General features: G+C 36.0%; 1 protein-coding gene across 1 annotated transcript in view; it reads left to right on the forward strand.

The window, feature by feature from the left end:
- Positions 1–16784, forward strand: part of LOC140246745 (uncharacterized) — a 38941-nt gene extending 22157 nt beyond the window's left edge. Inside the window, exons 7-11 of the mRNA XM_072326083.1 lie at positions 7151–7312; positions 14229–14325; positions 14991–15003; positions 16367–16450; positions 16748–16784. Of these exons, the coding sequence (XP_072182184.1) occupies positions 7151–7312; positions 14229–14325; positions 14991–15003; positions 16367–16450; positions 16748–16784 (393 nt within the window). The remainder of the gene's footprint in view (positions 1–7150; positions 7313–14228; positions 14326–14990; positions 15004–16366; positions 16451–16747) is intronic.
- Positions 16785–22287: the final 5503 nt, after the last annotated feature.

A 22287-nucleotide genomic window follows, 5' to 3' on the forward strand; every position in this document is an offset into this window, starting at 1 on the left:
GAAGACGGTTTTAAGGCAAGCTTAGTTCAGTGCATTGTTACATAGTACCCACGTGTATGTAACAAAAATCTCTAAAAACCTTGTCCATACCAACTTTTTCAGGTCATATACAGTACATGGCATATGGTCCACCTATTGGACCCTTGTACACTGTACATACACCATAAGCTAATTATCTTATTATTATAATTATGATATTTAAGACACTTCCATCGTTCGAACGTAAAAACCGGTGTCATAAATTGACTCCTGGTCATAGAAAATCCCTGAAAGACGTATTATACCTGTGATTTCGGGCTTTCTGTTGTTGAAATCAACAACATATTCCGTAGTGCGCTAATTAGTTAAATATGCAAATGAGACTGAATTAAGATTGCTTAAGGTTGCTAATGTGCCAACCAAGCATAGTTTACCTCAATGCTCCTCTAACTATGAATCTACAACAAAAACAACAAGTCCTTGTGCTTAAAAAATATCAAGGCCTACAGGTCATTCATTGTAGAAATTACCATTTACTTCACTATTGTATATTATGCCAATTAGCTCTTTATGCTAATTACGATATTCGATTGGAAATTGTTGGGGTAAATGCATTCCTCATTTTATGAAAACAAAATCAAATTTTGTATTTACATTACATTTACATCAAGCTCCCTACATCAACATTAGCAGTATATCACACATTTAGCATATGCTTATTATGTTATTATGCCACTTAGATGATAAGAAAAGACCAAGGTTGCAAAGGTAGCAACCAATTCTATTTAGAACACGAATAAAAAAAAAAAACCTTTCAAGGTCCAAAAACAAAACATTTCTTAACTAATACCCCCCCTTCTTCATGATAGGTCGGAAGGATAATTTTGAACGCGGTTTTCTCGAAACGCTGAAATCCTAAACCATTCGACATGCGCTTTTGATATAATAAAGCATCGATATCTCCGCAACCGAGTACATTAGTGAGTCGTGTTATATATGAAGTTAAAGTTGAAGAGTAAGTGAATAATTAATGAAGAGTTTCTTCGCAAAAACCGATAAGTCCATTTCTTGAAGATTTTGAAGTACGGTCTCTGTCATAAAGTACAAAATAATACCTTTTAAATGATATATTGGTCACTACATATAAAGGCACATTTTTGAAGTTATGGTCCAAAGAAGCAAAATTTTTCTTATTTTTCTCTTTAATTTTCTTGACCTTTAATCGCAAATGTCTCCATTTGACAAATATGGACATATCGGTTTTTGCGAACAAACTCTTTATTTCATGTCATTTTCAGAAAATCATTCTCCCTGCCTTTTGGATCCTTTTCTTGTAGCGGGTCACATTTTATTCCGATTTCCCAACACTATTCAGATGTTAAGTGGCCTGAGATATTTATTTGATTTTTTTTTTTCATTTAAAACGGTCATCCCACTTATATATTAGGTGGAGCACTAATTTTATTCTGATATTCTGTCAATTTTTTTTAAAGTATCCACTTGGAACAGTTTTTTTTATTATTGTGTCAAGCAATTATTTCAGTTTCAAAAAAGTGCAAGTGCATTTTGCCCCTGGGTAAAATGAGATAAATCTGTGATATTCTACATTTTCTAACATGGTACCGGTAGTAAACATTCCGGTGTGATCATGATTGTCCTCACGACGTTGTGTATCGAAGTGAGTAGTCACACTGCCTACATATCCATGCTCGAAAGTACAAAGTCTCGCACAGTGTGTTTACACCGTCTTCACATTGACGACTATGTGAAGACGCTCGAATTTACAGAGTGCATATTTTCACCCTGTTTTGTGGGTTTTTACTGGGTATTGGCATAGAAATCTGCTCTTTCACACTTGTGAGGTAATGATTCACTTTGTTCAAACTGTAAAAAAAACGCTCGAATCCAAAAGTATGAAGAGATATCATACCTTCACGTTATGTTTCACAGTGATGGGTACTGTGTTCTTTCCATAGCTGGGATAGTACTTTCAGTGAGCGATCATATCACGGATGGTGCAGCTGTAGTCAAGTCCTTTACACGTCTTTCTGCTGTGCTCTATTTTTGTTTGGCATTATTCTCCTATTATTGTCCACCCAACCATATACATTTATGGGTCAGCATTTTGAACGATGTACAATTGAGCCAAAACAACACCAAATTTAAACGTAGGAATTGCTCAGAACCATTTAACTTACCTAAAAGAGTATAATTCAAGCTTTAATATCTACCCAATTATACCAGGATCTTCCCAGATTAACAAGTTTTTTTTTCACAGCGGAAGTTTACCATATCCAGAGCAGCGAACGTCCGTGAGGAATAATACGGTACATAGATTTGAATACCATTTAACATAGCTTGCAATGATCTGATTCAGTTCATAATCGTAACGGAATATCTTAAGGGATATGCGTATGTGTTCGAAGAATAATTGTACTCTTAACCTGTGCGTATATGGTGGACAACTGCATATCTAACCAAATTTGTCATTCTGTTTTAATATTACTGTTTCGTTTTACACTTGCTCCACTTTACGAGCATTTTACAGAAACTAAATATTTGGACCTCTCATTTCACTAACCCATCCTTTCATCCTTACTCCCAAATAATAAGATGCTTTTTTAAGATGTATCTCATCTAGGCAGTCTCTATAGCCCAACAAACATAGCATAGTTTTCATCACGGTTCGCATATAGCTAATGGACATTCGAAACACACAATTATTGAACAATGCAGTTCGCTGGAGTTGGAAACGCATTCTATTCACAACAAACAGCGATTTCATGTCGAGAACAAACTCCTCTGCAAAATTCTAAATAATTATTACCAATTCTCAGTTATAAAAGCTTGTTCATCTTTTCATGCTGAGGAGTCAAAGAAAACACCTTTTCCATCTCTCGTATATAGATGAACGTAAAAACGTACGTGTAATCTCAGTGACGTAGTCCATCTGATGAAACATATACGCCTGGTCGTTAATATGTTCCATCAAGCAAATCAGTGGACTCGGCAAGTATAACGACAACCACTTGCAAATTTACACTTCAGGTTAAAAGAATGAAATGAAATCTTGTGTCTTGTCAGTTGTAAGCAGGTCATCGGTAACCGCTTAAAATTGGGAAAAAAACTGTTTTCCAAACACATTGCTTTCATTACAATTACCCAAATAAATTGGATGATGATTTTGACAGCATGCTTTATTGGTGTCTTAACCAAAGATCAGTTATTAAGCCAAATCCGTATGGAAAAAAGAAGAATATTGCTTGAAGAGTTGACTGACTTCAAAAATTTAACGCTCCGATGTAATCGCGATAAAGTGCACGTCCTTAAAAACAAATATATTCATCAAAATTTCGTAATCACGAAGTAAAGATTCAGGTCCTATATATTTGTTATCTAAAGTCTACGGTGTAAAATTTGCTTCTTACGAACACGTTTACAGCTGAATATGACAAAGAATTGACAAAGAAAAACAGAAAGAATGTACTCCGTCATCGAAATACGAAGTTTAGCTGTGGAGGGCAAGAAGAAATCCCTCTGCGTTTGCTCCTTGTGTTACACACTGCGACCGAGGAGAATATGTGCTATTATATAGTTAGAAATGATATAAGGTTTGTTACTCTGAAGTTTCATCATAACAAAATACAGTAAGTCCATATAACTTAGATGGATTTTTTTTTTCACTTTCGGAATAATAAACCTTTGGAATGATGAATACAGGCAATAACGGACATTCGGAGTAATGAATCTTTGAAAAAGCGAACGAATCAATGTGTGACCTCAAACCTATTACTAAATCATCACCTTTTTCTACATGTGTTTTAAAAGTAAGCACAAATGCACAAACAACATGCCCATCTCTCTGTCTCTTTAATGTAAAATTAAAAAGAGAGAGAGAATATTTGCAATTAAACATTGCTTTTCATTGATGAGTAAAGAAACACCATGTCATGATAAACGGAGGATTTGCGTGTTTTTTATCAGACAGTAATTGTATACTGCATTATTTTTGTTCGCTTATGACGAAATTTCGATGAATAAAAAGTAAATAAGCAAAAGCAGCTCCTTCAGAGGAATTCAGTATAACGGGAGTGCACTGGCAATTCTTTTCCTTTTGTGTTGGAGCTCGATCCCTTCTCCGTTTCTTCTCATTTTCATTCAACTGCTTCCAAGTTCTTTCGAAGCTTTTACTTTTCTTCTTGACACATACTCATTACAGACTTCCTCCTTCATTTCATCATTTTCGTTTCAATATATTCCGAATTTGACTGCGTAACACTTTTCGGATTTCTTTTGTTTTTGTTGTGTTTTGCATGTTCAGGCTACTTAGGGAATGACAGAAAAAACATCGTTGAGAAGAGAAAATAAGAATGTGTATAAGGCATAGAATATTATGACAATTACAGCGAACGTCCGTGATGGAGACCATAATTGGATGTGTTTTGTTTGAGATGGCAGCTACCTTGCTCAAAAGATAAACACGGGGAGCATCTGCCACTAAAAAGTGGCACTGTTTCTCTGTCTCCTACTATGTAATCCATGGACTTAGGCCTATTATACCAACGAACATCCTTGAGCAAAACGTTTTCCGTTTTGTTTGAATGTTGGACGATATTCACTTTTGGATACGAGAGCCTCAGTGATTTAATGATATTTTTGACTCACATTAACTTATTGTACAATTATATTGTAATTATCAGAAATTCCCTTTCTCGGACCGAACGTTCGATAGCGAAATCTTCAGAACCTATAACAGTACAAATTGTCTCCAAAACCCCCAAAACTTAAATGCACAGAAATTACATATAAATTACGCAAAAATCCAGTTTCCTTTAACTTGGTGTTCAGTGTTTGGCTGTATTTAAATAATTATATGAAATACAAGCGCAAACTTTGAAGTAACGTTTGAGCTATTAGTTCATCATGATCACATACAGCCTTAAAAATCCTGAAACTACAGCTCAAAGCTCAATGTTCACTTTGTAAAACTATACTTCTCGCCATTTGAGCTGAAAGTTTTAAGAATAAAGGACACTTTCGAGACAAGTTATCCCTTTGGTCGGATTGTATACGTCACGGACGTTCACTGAAATTGTCACGGATGTTCGTTCTACCACAAGGGTCATGTTCCAGGACGGGTAGCTAATCGACAGAGAGTACGTAGAGCCTTCCTACCTCTTTCAAAATTTTGAAAAGGTATTTTCAATGCAAATTATTAGAATTTTGACACCCTTTCAACATATGTATGGCTCAGAGAGAGAGTAGGAGATGGATTTTCAGAGAAAATATACACGATGAACATGGCATTTATCCTATGCCTTGTCCGCCTTGGACTACTTAACATAACCATGTCGGAATCTCGGAGCTTGGGTATTTGTTCCATGTTCATCGTGTCACTGCCGGCAAGTTCCTTTTTTCCGACAAACTCAAACCTGAGCCTTCACCCCTCTGAATAATATCTTTCTTTCATTTATCCTATGCCTTGTCCGCCTTGGACTACTTAACATAACAATGTCGGAATCTCGGAGCTTGGGTATTTCTTCCATGTTCATCGTGTCACTACCGGCAACCAGGGACAGCCTGGTGGTAGTGTCGCTGCCCGGAAAGCAGTAGATGACAGGTTCGAGTCCCACTGGTTCCTTTTTTTCGACATGTTTGTTAATTTACAGATCAGCAGTTGCGATCTTAGCAAATTTTCATTTGTAGAGGGAGAGAAACTGAAGAAACTCAAACCTCTCTCTCTCTCTAACACTTTTTTTTTATTTGACCCGCGTATTGGCAGAAATAGTAAGTGAAATTGTAATAGTAACGAGACAATAAAGGAAAGCAGTAAATGCCAATTGCTTTTTATTCAACTCCAAATTTTCGGGGGCTTTCCCCCATGGTCAGGGATGAAAGATCTTAAAAGAAAACATACCTCTGGTACGCCTGCGGATTGTCAAACTCACTCCAAAATGTACACGTACGATTCAGGTATGTATGGAACAACGCTGTGATAACAAGATATTCATGGGTAACTATACTAAGATGCAAAATTTAACCAAAAAGGTTTGTCGGAGTCACAATCATCAGAACGGGGTCAGGCTAACTTGGACTCGGAGACAACTCAACCTCGCTTTGATGGCAGGACCTAGTTGTCCCTCTGGATTGTACAGTGGTCGCAGTTATGGGTCGAGTTGATACAACGCGCGCACCAAAGGACTTGGTTAGCATACAAGTATGAACTTGATCCTGTGTGTGTAAGGTGATTACGAATTGTGTGTGCATTGTTTGAAATAAAGCCGAGTTGTCCCTGAGACCAAGTTAGCCTAGATCCTTCTGGAATAAAAAGTCGTAATACCTACTTTTAAGAAGAATGTGTTTGTGCTGGGCCACGAAAGATCTTATTTTTGTCCATGCCTGCTTAGAAACAATGGCTCCGAACAATGAATCATAGTTCTGTTCACTAAGTCTTCCTCTCTTCAGCTGATTTGTATCCTCACCGAAGATGTAGACTTTCAAGTCTTTCAGTGAATGACTGGGTCCACTGAAATGGTTCGCTACTGGGAAATCCTTTCGGTCTTTCTAAGATCCAGCTTTTGTGGTTGTTAAACCTCATACGGAAGTTTGTGGTATAGTTTCACCTAGGTTTTAGTATGTAAGACACATCTGGGCATCTAGCGCACATGATGCAGTGGAGCACATTGCCAGAGTTGCATGTAGGGTTAGGTGCTTGGGTACTAAATGACGGAGAAATTTGTACCACTGGTTTTGTAGCCAGGTGGTTGCTAACTTGACACCGTGTTTTGCTGCAACACTTATTACCTTTGGGGGCTGCAGTTATTAGTAACTCACTCCGCACTAGAAGTGATCTCAAGTTGAGCGGTTGTCTTCGGGAATGTAGGCGTCATCTCTATCATAACGTCAAGTTTGTCACCCTTATAAGCATTGACTATGGCGTTTGTTTGTTTGTTTGCTCTTTTGCAACTGACATTGCGCACGCAAATATAATGTTATTACCATACTCTTCGCTGTGGATATATATATATATATATATATATATATATATATATATAAGCATTTAATGCAATCCTACTATACATTATATAGACAAAATTCATTCATACAACTCTTCATAATTATTCCATCATAACTCTTCTTTTGAATATAATGTTTACTACTTTCCCGGTAGGAAACGCTAGTTGTCAATGATGTGCATTGTGGAAAATCTGTGTCACGTTACCTAGCGGAGGGAATATGTTCCAGCTCTGTACTGCGCAAGGTTGCATTGAAAGACCCACAATTGCACACCGACTTCTACAAGATCGTTGCAAAAGAGGCTTCAACCTGCCAGGTAAGAACATGAAAATTATGATAGTAGTCCCACAACGCATTTATTATGGCATCCAGACTGACAAAGGATTGTTACTACAGTATTTCAAAAGTTCATTTTAATAGCCTTGTTGTTTTATTACTTCAGAAGAAAAAAAAATCATGATAATGAGGAAATGACAATGAGATACGGTTTATGGGTGTTCATATCACTTTGATAGTCTTATATCAATTTGGTTAAGTGTTAATGGGCAATGTGCACGGTGTAAACCCCATTTATTTTGTTTCTCAGTATCATGAGACGCAAACGTTGGCGTGTTTTTTGGGTGAGCTTTTATAGATTTTTGTTTTGCGGGCCATGATGCATTTGTGTTTCTTTACCTATACATTTATTGTATAGTAAGTTTAATGCATTATAAAGTCGCCCCTCATAGATACAAGCTTGTCGTTTACGTGGGTCCCTCTTTGCCGTTAATGCAATTATTTTGAACGATTATTTTCCATATATATATATATATATATATATGAAGAGTTTGTTTGCAAAAACCGATAAGTCCATATTTGCCAAATGGAGATATTTGCGATTAAAGGTCATGAAAAATAAAGGAAATAATAATACAAATTTTGATTCTTTTGACCATAACTTCAAAAATATACCTTTATATGTAGTGCCCAATATATCATTTAAAAAGTATTATTTTGTACTTTATGACAGAGATCGTACTTCAAAATCTTCAAAAATGGACTTATCGGTTTTTGCAAACAAGCCCTTCATATATAGTTTCATTGTATATATATACATATATATATATATATATATATATATATATATATATGTATATTTCACAATTATTTTTTTATACATTGTACGTTTTGTTTTCATTAAGTTTGTGCAACAACAACCGTACTTTCATTTCTAATTCAATCGAATTGAATGTACGAAGCAAAGTTGTTGAAAACATGCCGAACTTTGATTTGATGTAAATGTCAGGACATAGCTCTGATTACTTTTCTTTGACATGACCATGAACCGTATTCTGAAGGCATATTCAGGGGTCTACTAGCACTTAAGTAGAAAATTGCTTTTTTGAGAGCGTAATTAAATATGGGATTTATTAACGCCCATGACAACAAGCGTTTGATTGAAAAGTCTTGCGTGCTTGCGCATATAAATGCTCGTGTCCCGCTGAGGGGACTTAGTCTCGGAGTTGATTAAAAATAGGTATTCTGATTTTTTTTTTCCCTTGGGGGGGGGGGGGGCAATAACGACGCTTACCTGCCCTAATTTGTTGTCATAGGCCCTGCAGAGCATACCCAGCAAAGACAAAAATTTTTCAGAACGTTTCCTAGACAGTTCTTTTTTTTTTTTTTGAGATTCCGTCTACGTCTTCGTATAAAATGGGCGTTTTTAAAACGTGCATACAACGCCAAAGTTGGGACTAGGCATTTACCGCAAAGCACATTTTTTTTTTGAAAACGTTTTAAAAACGTTAATGGATGTATCAAAACGTTTTTATTATGTCTGCAGCGTCTTCGTCCTTTATAAACGTCCACAAAACATTTTTATTAGGTCTACTGCGTCGACTTGTATCTAACGGACGTTTCGAAAACGTTTTTATTTGGTCCGCTACGTGTTCGTCATTGGTTTCTTTACATGAATATTCATGCCTATTTGTGAATATGCGAATTAAGATGTGTGTGATCTAGTTTTAGTAACAATGTCTTCATGCATTACAACATTTTGGTGGTATATAAAAGAATGTGATACAGAGTTATCAATTGGGAATAGGATGTAATATAGGCAAAGGAGGTAGGACGTTAGAAACAGTTAAGGATATTTAGGATTATCTAGGATTAGGGTACATTAGCCTCAGATTTTGCGTGTACCGTGTCAAAACTATTTCTTTTTGTTTTAAATACCCTATAATGATAAACATTAAATATTCTTAAAAGTTTTTGCTGAACGTTCTTGACGGATATGAAAGGTTCTCTAAACGTTCTGGAAAGGGTCATAACACTTCTAAGAAGTTCTTAAAACGTTTTAGAACATTGTAGACGGTTTTCAAAGGACGTCCGCAGAACGTCCGCAGAACGTCCACATAAAGTTTGAATAGGCCTGTTCTTAAAAGGTCTGACTGACGTCTAACGTCCAAAAGGTTTTCTGCAGGTTCTAAAAAATGCCGAAATACTTTTTTTTTCTTGGTTCTTTAAACGTTAAAAAAAAACGTTTTTATAACGTCTATTTGAAACGTTTTAAACATGTCGAAAACCATCCACAAAAAGACGTTCTGAAAACGTTGTGACAAAGCGTCTATATGATAAACTCTGAACGTTTAAAGAATGTTCAGAAAACTTCCAAATGTTAGTTGGGTAGACCCTTATAGGTGAACCTCGAGGAGTGTTGTCATTTAATGTTTGCAAAGAGGCTGAATGATACTTTCGTGTGCGTACGTGAAGGGTTGTAATCGTAGACCGGGGTGGGGAGCTGTGCGATAATCATAATTTGTATTTTTGGCTTCTAACAACTCGTCTGATTGAATGGAACAACAGTTAGGTGGGATGAACGTAAGATAATGAAGAGGACTTAATCATAAGGTTATTAAGGTGCTGTTAACTACCTGAGTTAATTACGAAGTTAATTACATACTTCATTACGACCTCAGAATACGACCCAAGCTAATACGTTAATGCCCGGGCATAACATTTCAACACAAAACATTGACAAAAAAACTTAGAATTTAATCACAAATCCAAAAGGTAAGTAGTCAGGGTCTAGGGCAATTACCCCTGAGCAATTATGCCCCACCCTTCAACTGACCCTGACTCTATTCTTAATCCTGAACTAAAAGTAATAACCCCAACTCAAAGTCTAATGCTATAACCTTATACCCTAACCCAGGTATTTACTCTAACCTTATCACTAACCAGTATTCAGCAGAGGGTAATTGCCCTCGAGGTAATTGCCCTGATACGGGAAAAACCGCTTGATATTCAGTCAAATCGTATTGTAGGCTACACGTCACAAGAATGGAATCGCGAGTGACGCTGTTATTGTACCTCTGCATTTGGTAGTATCGTGTGCGTTTTCAATGAAACACGTGAACATGGCACGCCGTCTACTGAGTCGGACGTGAAATAGATTTTTTTTTTTTTTTTTTTTTAATTTTCATGAACCTAAAAACAAGAGAGAAGGTACGGGATCTGAGATCAAGAATGTGCTAACTGAACGCTTTACGCTATTGAGCGCGTTTTCGCATACACTTTACGAAGCAAAGTTGTTGAAAACATGCCGAACTTTGATTTGATGTAAATGTCAGGACATAGCTCTGATTACTTTTCTTTGACAAGACCATGAACCGCATTCTGAAGGCATATTCAGGGGTCTATTAGCACTTCAGCAGAAAATTGCTTTTTTGAGAGCGTAATAAAATATGGGATTTAATAACGCCCATGACAACAAGCGTTTGATTGAAAAGTCTTACATGCTTGCGCGTATAAATGCTCGTGTCCCGCTGAGGGGACTTAGTCTCGGAGTTGATTAAAAATGGGTATTCTGATTTTCTATTTTATTATTATTATTATATATATATATATATTTTTTAGGGGGGGGGGGGCAATAACGACGCTTACCTGTCTTAATTTGTTGTCATAGGCCCTGCAGAGCATACCCAGCAAACACAAAACGTTTTCAGAACGTTTCCTAAACATTTTTTTTTTTGAGATTCCGTCAACGTCTTCGTATAAAATGGGCGTTTTTAAAACGTGCATAAGTGAAACGCCAAAGTTGGGACTTAGCAACTGTCATTGTACCTCGGCATTTGGTAATATCGTGTACGTTTTCAACGAAATACGCGAACATGGCATGCCGTCTACTGAGTCGGACGTGAAATAGATTTTTTGTTGTTGTAATTTTCATGAACCTAAAAACAAGAGAGAAGGTACGGGATCTGAGATCGAGAATGTGCTAACTGAACGCTTTACGCTAGCGCGTTTTCGCATACACACTGCAAACGCAAACGTTTTTCATGCGTAAGGCGTCGGGCTCTCGACGCGCGTGCAACGGAGCAAATCATATCTATCCAAGATTGCAGGGCAAATGGAGCTACAGTTCAGTGAATGATAAAGTAGTAGTAAAATGGGGCAAATAATCAATAATAAACAACCAAAGAAACAATAACGATCTTTCTAAGTGTTATAAGAATCTGAACAACGTACTCGTTACAGCTGTGGGGGGGGGGGGAACTAATAATCTTCCTAAATTTCTTTTAAAGTGCATTCTTGAATACCAATATCTTCCTAAGTCAATTGAATTTGCATATTTCCCACGGATTCATCTCCACTTGCATTTTTTCCCGAGGTTTAGAAAAAAAGAATCAGAAGAAATGGAGAAAGAAAGAAGAAGTTTTCAAATTACATAGACAAAATCTTGAGTATCAAGGAAGAATTTTTTCCTACGAAAGATTTCAGAATACCATCCCTGGTCTTTTAAATTAGATAAGACATGAAATAAAGGCCCCGTGTATGGGAGTGAAGCCAGCGTATAGCACCAGCACTAGCACAAACACACATGAATAGACCTTGGACCCGTTTTATAAAAAAGATAAAATCAATTTTTACTCAAAAAAAAATCCATGACAATTCTTCCAAGTCAACTTCAAGTCCATAAATGAACCATAACTTCCAAATCAAGGAACCCAAAATAGATATAAATTTTGGCTTCCTCCCAAATCAGCTATAGGATTTCACAGGTTCATCCAAATCAATGATAACTTTAGAGTTGATGACAAGGCTAATGCCGAAATGTGTCTCGCCCATATTTGTACCAGAACTCGTTTGAAAAAAAGAAAAAGATCTTACTTTGATTTTATGAAGTGGAGTCATGGCAAAGTGTTAGTACAACATGAGCGTTGTAAAACAATAATCATTTGCAAAGAAAATGACCCAAAAAGAACATGGAACTGTTTATTTCAATAATTGTGAAAATGTCATATGGTTGACAAAAATGGTGGACATTCAATTGGATTGTTGGAAAGAACATGATAAAAAACAATAAAATAAACTATGTTATGTACAAACGCAGTCAAACTTAACATTGGCCCCTGAAAGTTTGTTGACCCCTATATGTGACTTGTAACCCTGTGATGATCTTCAACTCCCCAATAGACAAACAGTCCTACTAATCAAAAGCTATGAGTCATGATCGAAACGCGTCGTAAACACTTAACATTGGCCCGTAAAAGTTTGTTGACCCAACACTGTGACCTTTGACCTTGTGGTAACCTTCATCTCTTCAAGGGACATCTACCATCCAAGTTTGGTCACATGGGCATACCAATGAATAGTTATGAGCCATAATCAAACACCAATTAAAAAAAACAACAACTCATCATTTGGCCCCTTTACGTTCGCTAAACCCTACCGATTGCCTTTGACATTCACGTAATGTTCCTGTTTGGTTAAATGTGTAACTTTGCATAAACACGCTTAACTCCAAGTTTGATTGCCATTGAAGAAGTCGGTACAAGGTAATTTAAGTTTTTGTAGCGTTACCGACGGACAGACGCCGCACGCCATCCCTCAGTCTCTTCTCACCTCCATTGAACTCGACAAAAATCAGCTATAAGTAGAGTCCGCAAGCGCGCCGGAACACTTTTGTTGTTGTTGTTTTGTCGATGTGTTGTTGTTGTTGTTGTTGTTTTTTTTTTTTTGTTTGGGGGGGGGTGCTAAATCTCGACTGGGACACATCTTTGAGATCCTCGGCGTGGGAGCGAAGCGATAGAGCGGAGAGAGGGTGTGGGGGGGGGGGATACCCCCTCCCACGGTGAGGACTTTTTGTTAAAACAGAGTAGAAAAGTCGCGTTTACAGAGCGTTTGAAAGCAAATTTCTAGGGAGTTAAGCATAGTGAAAAAAAAATCAGTTCGAAGAACTATGATTATATCATACGGGGTTCTATGTGACGATGTGAGAACCTCGTCGAGGGAGAGAAGTGACCGAGGGGAGAGAGAGGACTTTCTGTCAAAACAAAATACAGAAGTCGCGTTTATAGAGCATTTATTGTCAAGCAAATTTCTAGGGAATTACCCATAGTAAAAAAAAAAAAAAAAAAAAAAGGACTATGGGGCGTTCGAGCGCTCTCCTAAAGCGAACTGAATACCGTACCGTACCCGCGCCAGAGGAGCGCTCGAACGCTCCCTAAGGGTACCGTACCGTACTGTACCGAACCAAAGGTGGACCACTTGCTGTTAGTACATGGACACAGCGAGCGAGCCATTTTTTACTATGCCATTCGTCTGAAATGTGTTCATTAAAACTTTAAACGTGATCGAATTATTCGAGCAATAAAATATTATATTTAAACTGCTAAAAATCAGAGAAGGAAAATGTATGGTTTACTAAAGATGTGTTTCAGGTGGCACACTCGAAGACGCGAGGCTACCATCTATACACTAAAAAAATAATTTACTCGTTACTGAATAAATATTACTGCATATAAAAGTGTGTAATGCTATAGTGTATTATAATTTTTGCGAACATTTCGCATTTTCTGTTATAAAATATACAATTTATTGGCAAAAATTGCCTTCATTGTTCATTTTGGTCTTTAGATAACTGATTAGTTATTTGCTACAGGGGGGCACTTTCTTTAATATTACTTATAGTACTTACTTTAAAATATTTATTTGTTTTTCGGGGGGGGGGGGGTTGAAGTGCCCCCCCCCCCCCGCGCTTGCTCAGTACTTAGGCATTTTAGAGAAGAAAGATGGCTGACACTCTTTCCCAGTCTAGCTAGGGGTCTTGTCACAAAATGTTCGACTGGTAAACTGCTCACTTTCCCTAATGTTTTCAAAGTTGCATTTCTTTTTACAGAGTAATGGTCATTTCTTGTATTTCATGATCGACATGCACTGCTCACGCAAATGCTGCATGTGAACAACAGCAGTCTCATTCCCACCCTTCGCGGCCGGAGATCTGCGGCACCTCGGACAGCTCGCCCATGAAGCCACCAAGGGCAAGCAACCGAGTACAGGAACAGCGTCAGTCGCAATGCATAATCATACCAAAGAATATGCGATATCGCGAGGAAAACATTTTAGAGTGACTTCTGGCCTGTGTAGGCTTACGTGATTGTCTAGTATATACAAAAAGTAGTTTAGAGGTAAGTTAAGAAAGAAGAAGAAGTTAGTTTAACTCGGTTTAGTTCTATAATACGTAATGTACATGACCAGCGCCACATTTTCAAAAATGTGAGAGGGGATTCATGAGCTAACGAGCGAAAAAAATAATAATAAATGAATAAAAATTGAAAAACAAATAAAACAAAAACCTTAACGCCTCAAAGAATGCATTGCTTTCTTTTCTACTGCCACCCCGCATTAAAAAAGTGGGGCCCAAAGTAGTGAAATCCATTGTATTCAATGGTCAATGACGGCTCTTGATCTTGATGAAATAGTGTCCAGCAATGCTATATTGGACTATTATTAAAGAGGCCCTCTTTTCATTTCCTAATAACCACTTGCACACTCTTCACTTTCAAGTCTGATGACTTTTGAAGGGATAAAGTTACTGCTTTGAAAGTTGGCGTTATTCATTGACAAAATGTGTCAACAGATCATGTTTGATTTAACCTTAATTTGATAATTTCTTCACTGTTGTTCTTCCAGTGGTTTACATCTTGTTTTCTGTCCCATTCATCACTCAGATAGCCCGGCTTGGTAAAGATTAAAAGCTTAGATAGACAGTTATACCCTGTATTTCAGAGCCTCTTTTCTCGGTTCACACTTTTCCAGAGTGTGTAATCTCTTTCAAATATTTCGATAAGTTAAGAAAGTTCATTTCAATTAAGCTATACATCATTTCAAAGGTTAGAGTCTGCTCTTTCAGAATCTGCTTCTCACTACAAATCCGTGTCTGGCGACTTTTTGTTTGTTTTGTGATGCATGGTCACATTTCATAAGACTTTTTCCTCGGACGGTATCTTGGATTTGGAAATGAGATTCAAACGTACAGCACGTTCATATTACATCTGTGTCGGTATACTGTATATGCGATGTAAAATTTCAGATTGTGTAGGAAGATGGCAGGTTCGATTCCCTTTTCTTTGATAAGAAACTAAAAACAAATTACATGGCCATTCCCCCCACATCAGAATTGTAGCGGATAGGGTCACCTCTCGCAGTCATCTGAATCTGAAGTAGCCCCCCAGGACACACACACACACACACACACACACACACACACGCACACACACACACACATTTTTGAAAACGTTGTGAAGATGTTACCATCTACTTATGAAATTGAGTATATGAATATAAGAACGACCCAAGTCCATGGAAGATCATTTCGAGTAAACTAACAAAAGCTTCATATCTTTTTTATTTGTCCAATAATATTATATTTAACTGTGGTGGGAAGGCAACATTGTATATACAAATTAGAACATATATTCTTACGACAATTAACATTTACATTAATTGTGGAGAGGCCATTTTGTGTGGTGGACTTTGGTCGTTCTTTGATTCATATGGACTTGGGTCGTTCTTTGATTCATATACATAATATTCTGCTATAGAATGAGAGAAGGATGAGAGAGGGCGCTATTATATGACTTCAAGAATGACCCAAGTCCTTCATTCTTACATTAATATAAGATTTAACCCATTCATTTCAGGCACTTCCGGGGGTAATTAGGATTTATCATTTATACACAAGATGAGTCCATGCATAAGCTATAATTTCCCATGTCAAACTGAATTTGGCCAAAAATTGGACTTGGGTCGTTCTTATATGTAGGTCTTCAATTGCAATCCGTCTATTCTTTTTTTTTTATATCATTTGATCTTTTTCCCTTTTATTGTTGACATCCTTTTCTCTGAGATATCTAAGAAGTACCCCTACAATAGCTTCAGTAAAAGCTTAATGCAATATGTAAGATCATGCGACAGGTGTTCGAGGTATGAATTGTAAACATATACATATTCATACGCATGCATTGAGTTTTGTTATTTTTACTTGCTTTCATAATTATGTGCATTTTTTTCCATTAATTTATTTGACTTTTTTTTTCTTCTACAGCTTCAGAAGCTGGAATTGCTTTTTACCACCGGGAACGACGATGGACATGATCAGTCGTCTCTTGGAGAAGATATGGGACGATGGGTGTGTACTATGCCAAAAATTTCGACCTTCAGTCTAGAATGCTTGCATTTGGACTACAATTTTATCTCTTCAGCCGTCGCCTTAGCATCATCGTGTAAGGTATGTTAGCTTTGACAATAAATCAATAAAACTTTCGTACCGAATTTGATGAGTTTATGATTCATCCTTTATTTTACTCCTCGAAACCGACTAAAACATTTTCCGAAAAAACATGTTTTAGATTAATATCAATACTTCATGTCGTATAATCGGAAATTGTATCTGTATTGTTTTCCATGTATCCCACCTGTTTCGTAGGTGGACCTGCACCACGATACCAACAAAAACTCGATAGATACGAATTTTATGTTTGGAGCATGTAAAATAAGAGATTAAGCTTTAAGATGATGCATAACTCAATTCAAAATTTTCTCTTAACCTAACAATTGAAAAGAAAACACAAACTATAGAAAACTGTTTACTGAGAAGAGGGGATCTATGAAGGCGCCTTGGCAGATTACATGTTCCGGCAAAACCGCAGCGCCGCCGATGAGCGTTCTTTTTTTGTTCCGCCGGGGCCTTCGAAATCCTTCCTCTCAAAAGCTCGCATCGCGGCGCTTTTACACTTGGGCCGCCAACAGACCGCGGCCCTTTTAAAAAGGGCCGACAATATAACAAAAGCTGTACGTCCATGGTAGCACCCTCTGCGTCAGCGTTTGAATAATGTCGTTACATAATAACACACTGCATGTATAATGTACACGTAGCCTAAATGTTGTGTCAGCTGCCTTTCTCTGATCTCCGTGGTTGTGGTCTTACAGTTGCCATTTCTCACTGCGCGAGAAAACAAACGTGGACGCGCGCCAGAATCCACAACTTCATTATACATTGAAAAATAAAACAACCAGAATACAAGATGATTGTTTTACAGCAAGACAAAAAAAAAAATGTCGTTTCTCCGCCAACTATTTCAATGATCTTTATTACTTGACATGGCCTCGGGATTTTATGAGTTTTTTATGTATTTTTTTTTTCGGTGTAACTTCCAAAGTTGAATGCGGGTAAAATTATGCATGTCTTTCTAATGGTGGGGAAATGGTGCTCGGAAACCAGCCTACTCTACGTAACGGATACTATTTTAAAAATCATTAGAGTTGAAATTGAAAAATGTGTAAGAGTTCTTTTCAGAAATGAGAAGGGGACTTTTCGGCCAACTTAATCACACTATTCTACGAAATAAAATTGTTTTCTGGATATACTGGAGAAAAAACAAACAAACTATCAATTCGTGTCGTGATCCTAAAGCATACCATAATGGTGAAGTCCTGCTCTCTCAGAAAATATGGAGTACTTTAGATGACTGAGGTGAACCATCTCAACTCTTTCGATTCCTCACACAAAATCGCCTCATGCGATTTTTTGTTGGTTTGTGATGCACGGGCACGTATGTGTTATTCCAGTCATTTTCAGTGTTATTTATCAATGCTAATAACGTAAGCCTTGAAAAAGAAATTGATTGTGTTATTGAAGATGGTAAAAATTTATTTTGTCAAAGTGAAATTTTGAAAAGTATAGTGAAGTATTATAAAAATTATATTCTGACACAAATAATGTTGATGATAATGAATTAGATATTCATTTGAAAGGAACAAGGTTAAGTGAGTTAGATGAATTGGTTGCAAATGAAGAGCTTGTTTGCAAAAGCCTACTAGTCCATATTTGCCAAATAAGGATATTTGCGATTAAAGGTCAAGAAAAATAAAGAGAATCATTGCTTCTTGACCATAACTTCAAAAATTTTCCTTTATATGTAGTGACCAATATATCATTTAAAATGTTTAATTTTTGTACTTTATGACAGAGGCTGTACTTAAAAAATCTTCAAAAAAGGACTCATCTTTTTTCGGAACAAACTCTTCAAATTGTTGTGAAGGAATGATTACAGAAAAGGAATGTTATCAAGCCGTTATGTCTATGTCAAATAAAAAGGCACCTGGGTGTGATGGGTAAGGTATTGAATTTTATAACTGTTTTTGGATTGATATAAAAGATTTATTGGTTGAAGCTTATGTGAAAGGGGAGTTTAATATCTGAAAGTCACAAACAAGTAGCTCTCACAGTTATATACAAAAAAGGAGATAAACGAATTTTAGATAATTGGAGACTGATATCATTATTAAACACAGATTATAAGATAATGGCTCGAGTTATGTCTCAGCGATTACAGAGAGCGATTCACCAAATATATATATATATAAATATATATATTTTTTTGTGATCAGACCGGTTATATAAAAGGGTGTTCAGCTGTAGACAATTTGAGATTGATTCAAGATACAATTGATCATTGTCATGTATTCAAAAAGGAAGGTATACTTTTTTTTTTAAATTGAATTTTCAAAAAGCGTTTGATTGTGTGAGTCATAAGTTTCTTTTGCAGGTTTTAAGAAGGTTTAATTCTAAGGAATCATCTATAAAATGGATAGATGTTTTATATACTGAAGCAATGGCAAAGGTTATTAATAATGGATGAGTTACAAATGTATTCAAAATTAAAAGGGGTATTAGACAGGGTTGCCCCCATCAACTTTATTATTTGTTTTAGTAGTTGAGGTAATGGCAACACGCATACGGTCTAATATGAATATACACGGTATTAGTATACCAGTCTATGATGACCCGTCCCACGATGTTTGATGATATACGTATCTCACATTTAGCTGACGATGGCACATTAATTGTTGACTCGGTAGAGTCAGGTAATATTGCTATGCAAGAGATATTAATTTTTGGTGAATATGCGGGGTTACAGTTAAATTTTCATTAAAAAATATAACCATTGAATATTGATATTAATGAAATAAATTGTTTAGAAAATTTAGAAGATTAAAATATCAGAGCCAGTTACATATCTACGCGAATATCTGAATATCTAAATTAAGCGAATAATAACAATGTGGAGAATGAAAATTTTAACGTATTATGGGAAAGTAGTTATAACTAAATCTTCACTTGTATCTCATCTTTCCACTTGTTACAGAATTACTCAGAAATATGTTAAAGAGTTGAATAAGATATTATTTCTATTTTTTATGGAATTCTAAAAGAGACAAAGTTAAAAGAGCAGTTGTAATGAATGTTGTTTCACAAGGTGGTTTAGGAATGATTGACTTAGATGCAAAAATGAAATCACTTAGGCTTTCTTGGTTGCCGAAATGATTAGATACTAGTGATAAATCCTAAAAACATACATTGTAAATTTTGGTTGAATAAAATCGGAGAGGTTAACATACTTACGCTTACATTATAATTGTTCAGCTACAGATATGATGTTATTGTGTAAAAGATATAAATTACCGGTATTTTATTCTGATCTTCTTTCTACATGGGCAAAACACATTATACAAATATATTGCAGGTGACTGATATATCAAATGAAATTATTTGGAATAATACGAACATCAAGTTTATGAATAAGGTTTTATTTAACAGATACTGGGTTGAAAAAGGTATCATTTATGTTAAACAGTTGATAGAAAATGAATCATGGAAAAATCATGAACAAATATATGAGACGATGAATTTGAATTCGTTATTAATATTGTTTCAATATGAAAGAATTAAAAAGGCATTGCCACAGGTGTGGTTTGACCATTTGTGTAAAAGACGATGTACCCGAGACGTTTTATTTAATTAAGAATTGTTTCAAATAAATACCGGGGAAATAATCGAATTGATAGTTTTAAAGACAAAACAGTTTTATTCGTTTCTGCTGGATGAAAAGAATCCGAGCTATTAAAGTGTAATATACTTTTGGACAAAAATATTACATATATCTTCTGAATTTGATAGGAAGGTGTTGTTTGATTTCAAGTTTGGAAAGTTATTTGATAATAAAAAAAAGTAATATAGTTTTAAGTTATTACATACAATTTTACAATTTAAAGAAAATTTAGTGAAATGGAGCATTATGTCTGATATGATTTGTAAGAAATGCAACGAAGTTGAATCGATTTGGTATGTTTTCTGAGAACCCTTTAAATATCTGAAGTGAAATAAAGTCCCTCGAAGGAGGATAGAGAAAAAAAATAACGTAAGCCTTTAAGAATTCTACTGAAAACAGGTCAGCCACTTGCAATTAACTTTCGTCATGCTCGGGACATGCATTGGGCAAAACGTATACTATTATTGATTTGTGCTTCAATAGTATAATATGTGAGATTAGGAATGAGAGTTAATATCGGTTAACTTAAAGCTCATACTATAAGGCCTTCTGACTTTTCAAATACGAATATAATGATTACATGTGAAAAAAAACCCACCATATATGAGTCATTTTTAGGCCCTATATCTTCTGGGAGGTTAAAACAACTCTGACGAATGATATGATATAGCGGTGATTGAAATTCAATTGCTTGTAGCTCTGACAATATTTGGTGAACTTCTTTGATTATTCGATATCGTAAGCGTCCATTTTTTTTCCTGTCACAAATGGATAAAGGAGACAATGTGATCTCTCCGTCTTAAAGATGTGTATAAAGTTCACACGACATGTGTTCCTTGAACCATTGACATTCGTAATATCAATTGTACACAAGGTATATTAATTGTTTTGTACCGTTGGCATATTGGGCGAAAATTAAATGCATTTTTTTCTTAGATGTCTATAAGCCTCCCTGATTTCGCGTTATATTGATCGCTGTTTCCTTCCTTCATTCTTCCCGTATTCACTCGATTTTATTTATGTCTCTCTGCTTGTTGATTACTTTTACTTCATTTTCGTTTTGTTTCTGCAGATGCAAGAGCTCCATTTATGTGTTAAGAGGAAGATTGACATTTATCGACATGCACCGCCGTTGAGTCGAAATTTGGCGCAATGGATGTGTACTATGACAAATATTTCAAGGGTCAGTCTGGATTTTCTCTGCTTGCCCGATGATTTCTTCTCAGCAGCTGTAGAATTTGCTTCATCATGTCAGGTACAATACCCTTGACTATGCATGGTGTACTTTTGTTCGCAAATATGATTGTGCCATCTTTTATCTTTATCTTATTAATCTAGCTTGCCAACAGTTTGTGTTTACTTTTATAAGATTTGATGGGGTAAGATATTGTTGAAACATTGACAACAAGCTTTCCAGTACAGACTTTTTCCCCCATCAACTCAGCTGTTCAAAGAAATGCTAGGAAGGTGAACAGGTCTGACCTCAAAGGGTATCATACAAATAATCATGGAAATTTATTATCATTTCTTGTTTAAGATTATCGGGAGCTGCTTGTGAGACACGCGGAATGCAGTTCGTTGTTTATAGTTAAGTTTGCTTTAGATATCAATTTAAACCAGAGTACCCAGGGGTTTTTTAGGGACTTGAAACCATGGGGGGGGGGTCCCCTTAGATCTCGGTCGCGGACTGCGCGATCCTAGCGAAGATATACAATATTAAAGGTAGAGGCCAATGTAATCGACAAAACTGTAAGGGATATTTAAATTGTAATTTATGTCTTTGATATTGATTGATTAATGCTAATTTATGAATTTTTGTTGCCTATAAATTAAAATAGAAGCTCCAAGACTCTAAATTTTAGGTGAACATATTTTTTGTAATATTGAAGCAAAAACTAGACTTCATAATCATTTCTAATATATTTTATTGTTTATTGAATTTCTTCTGTATTTCTTTTTTCCTTTAGTTTTTGTTGTTTTTTTTTTATCAAAATTTGTCGCAAAAACTTTTAAAAGCATAATTAGGCTAAAGTGAATTCTTATCAGCTATTGAAAATAAAAATATTTATTTTTTTTATATGAATCTATAGCAAAAACACATATTTACATTGGATTTGTAATCAAAATCACGATT

This window comes from Diadema setosum, chromosome 3 (genome assembly GCF_964275005.1).
Source record: "Diadema setosum chromosome 3, eeDiaSeto1, whole genome shotgun sequence".
NCBI classification, from domain to species: domain Eukaryota; kingdom Metazoa; phylum Echinodermata; class Echinoidea; order Diadematoida; family Diadematidae; genus Diadema; species Diadema setosum.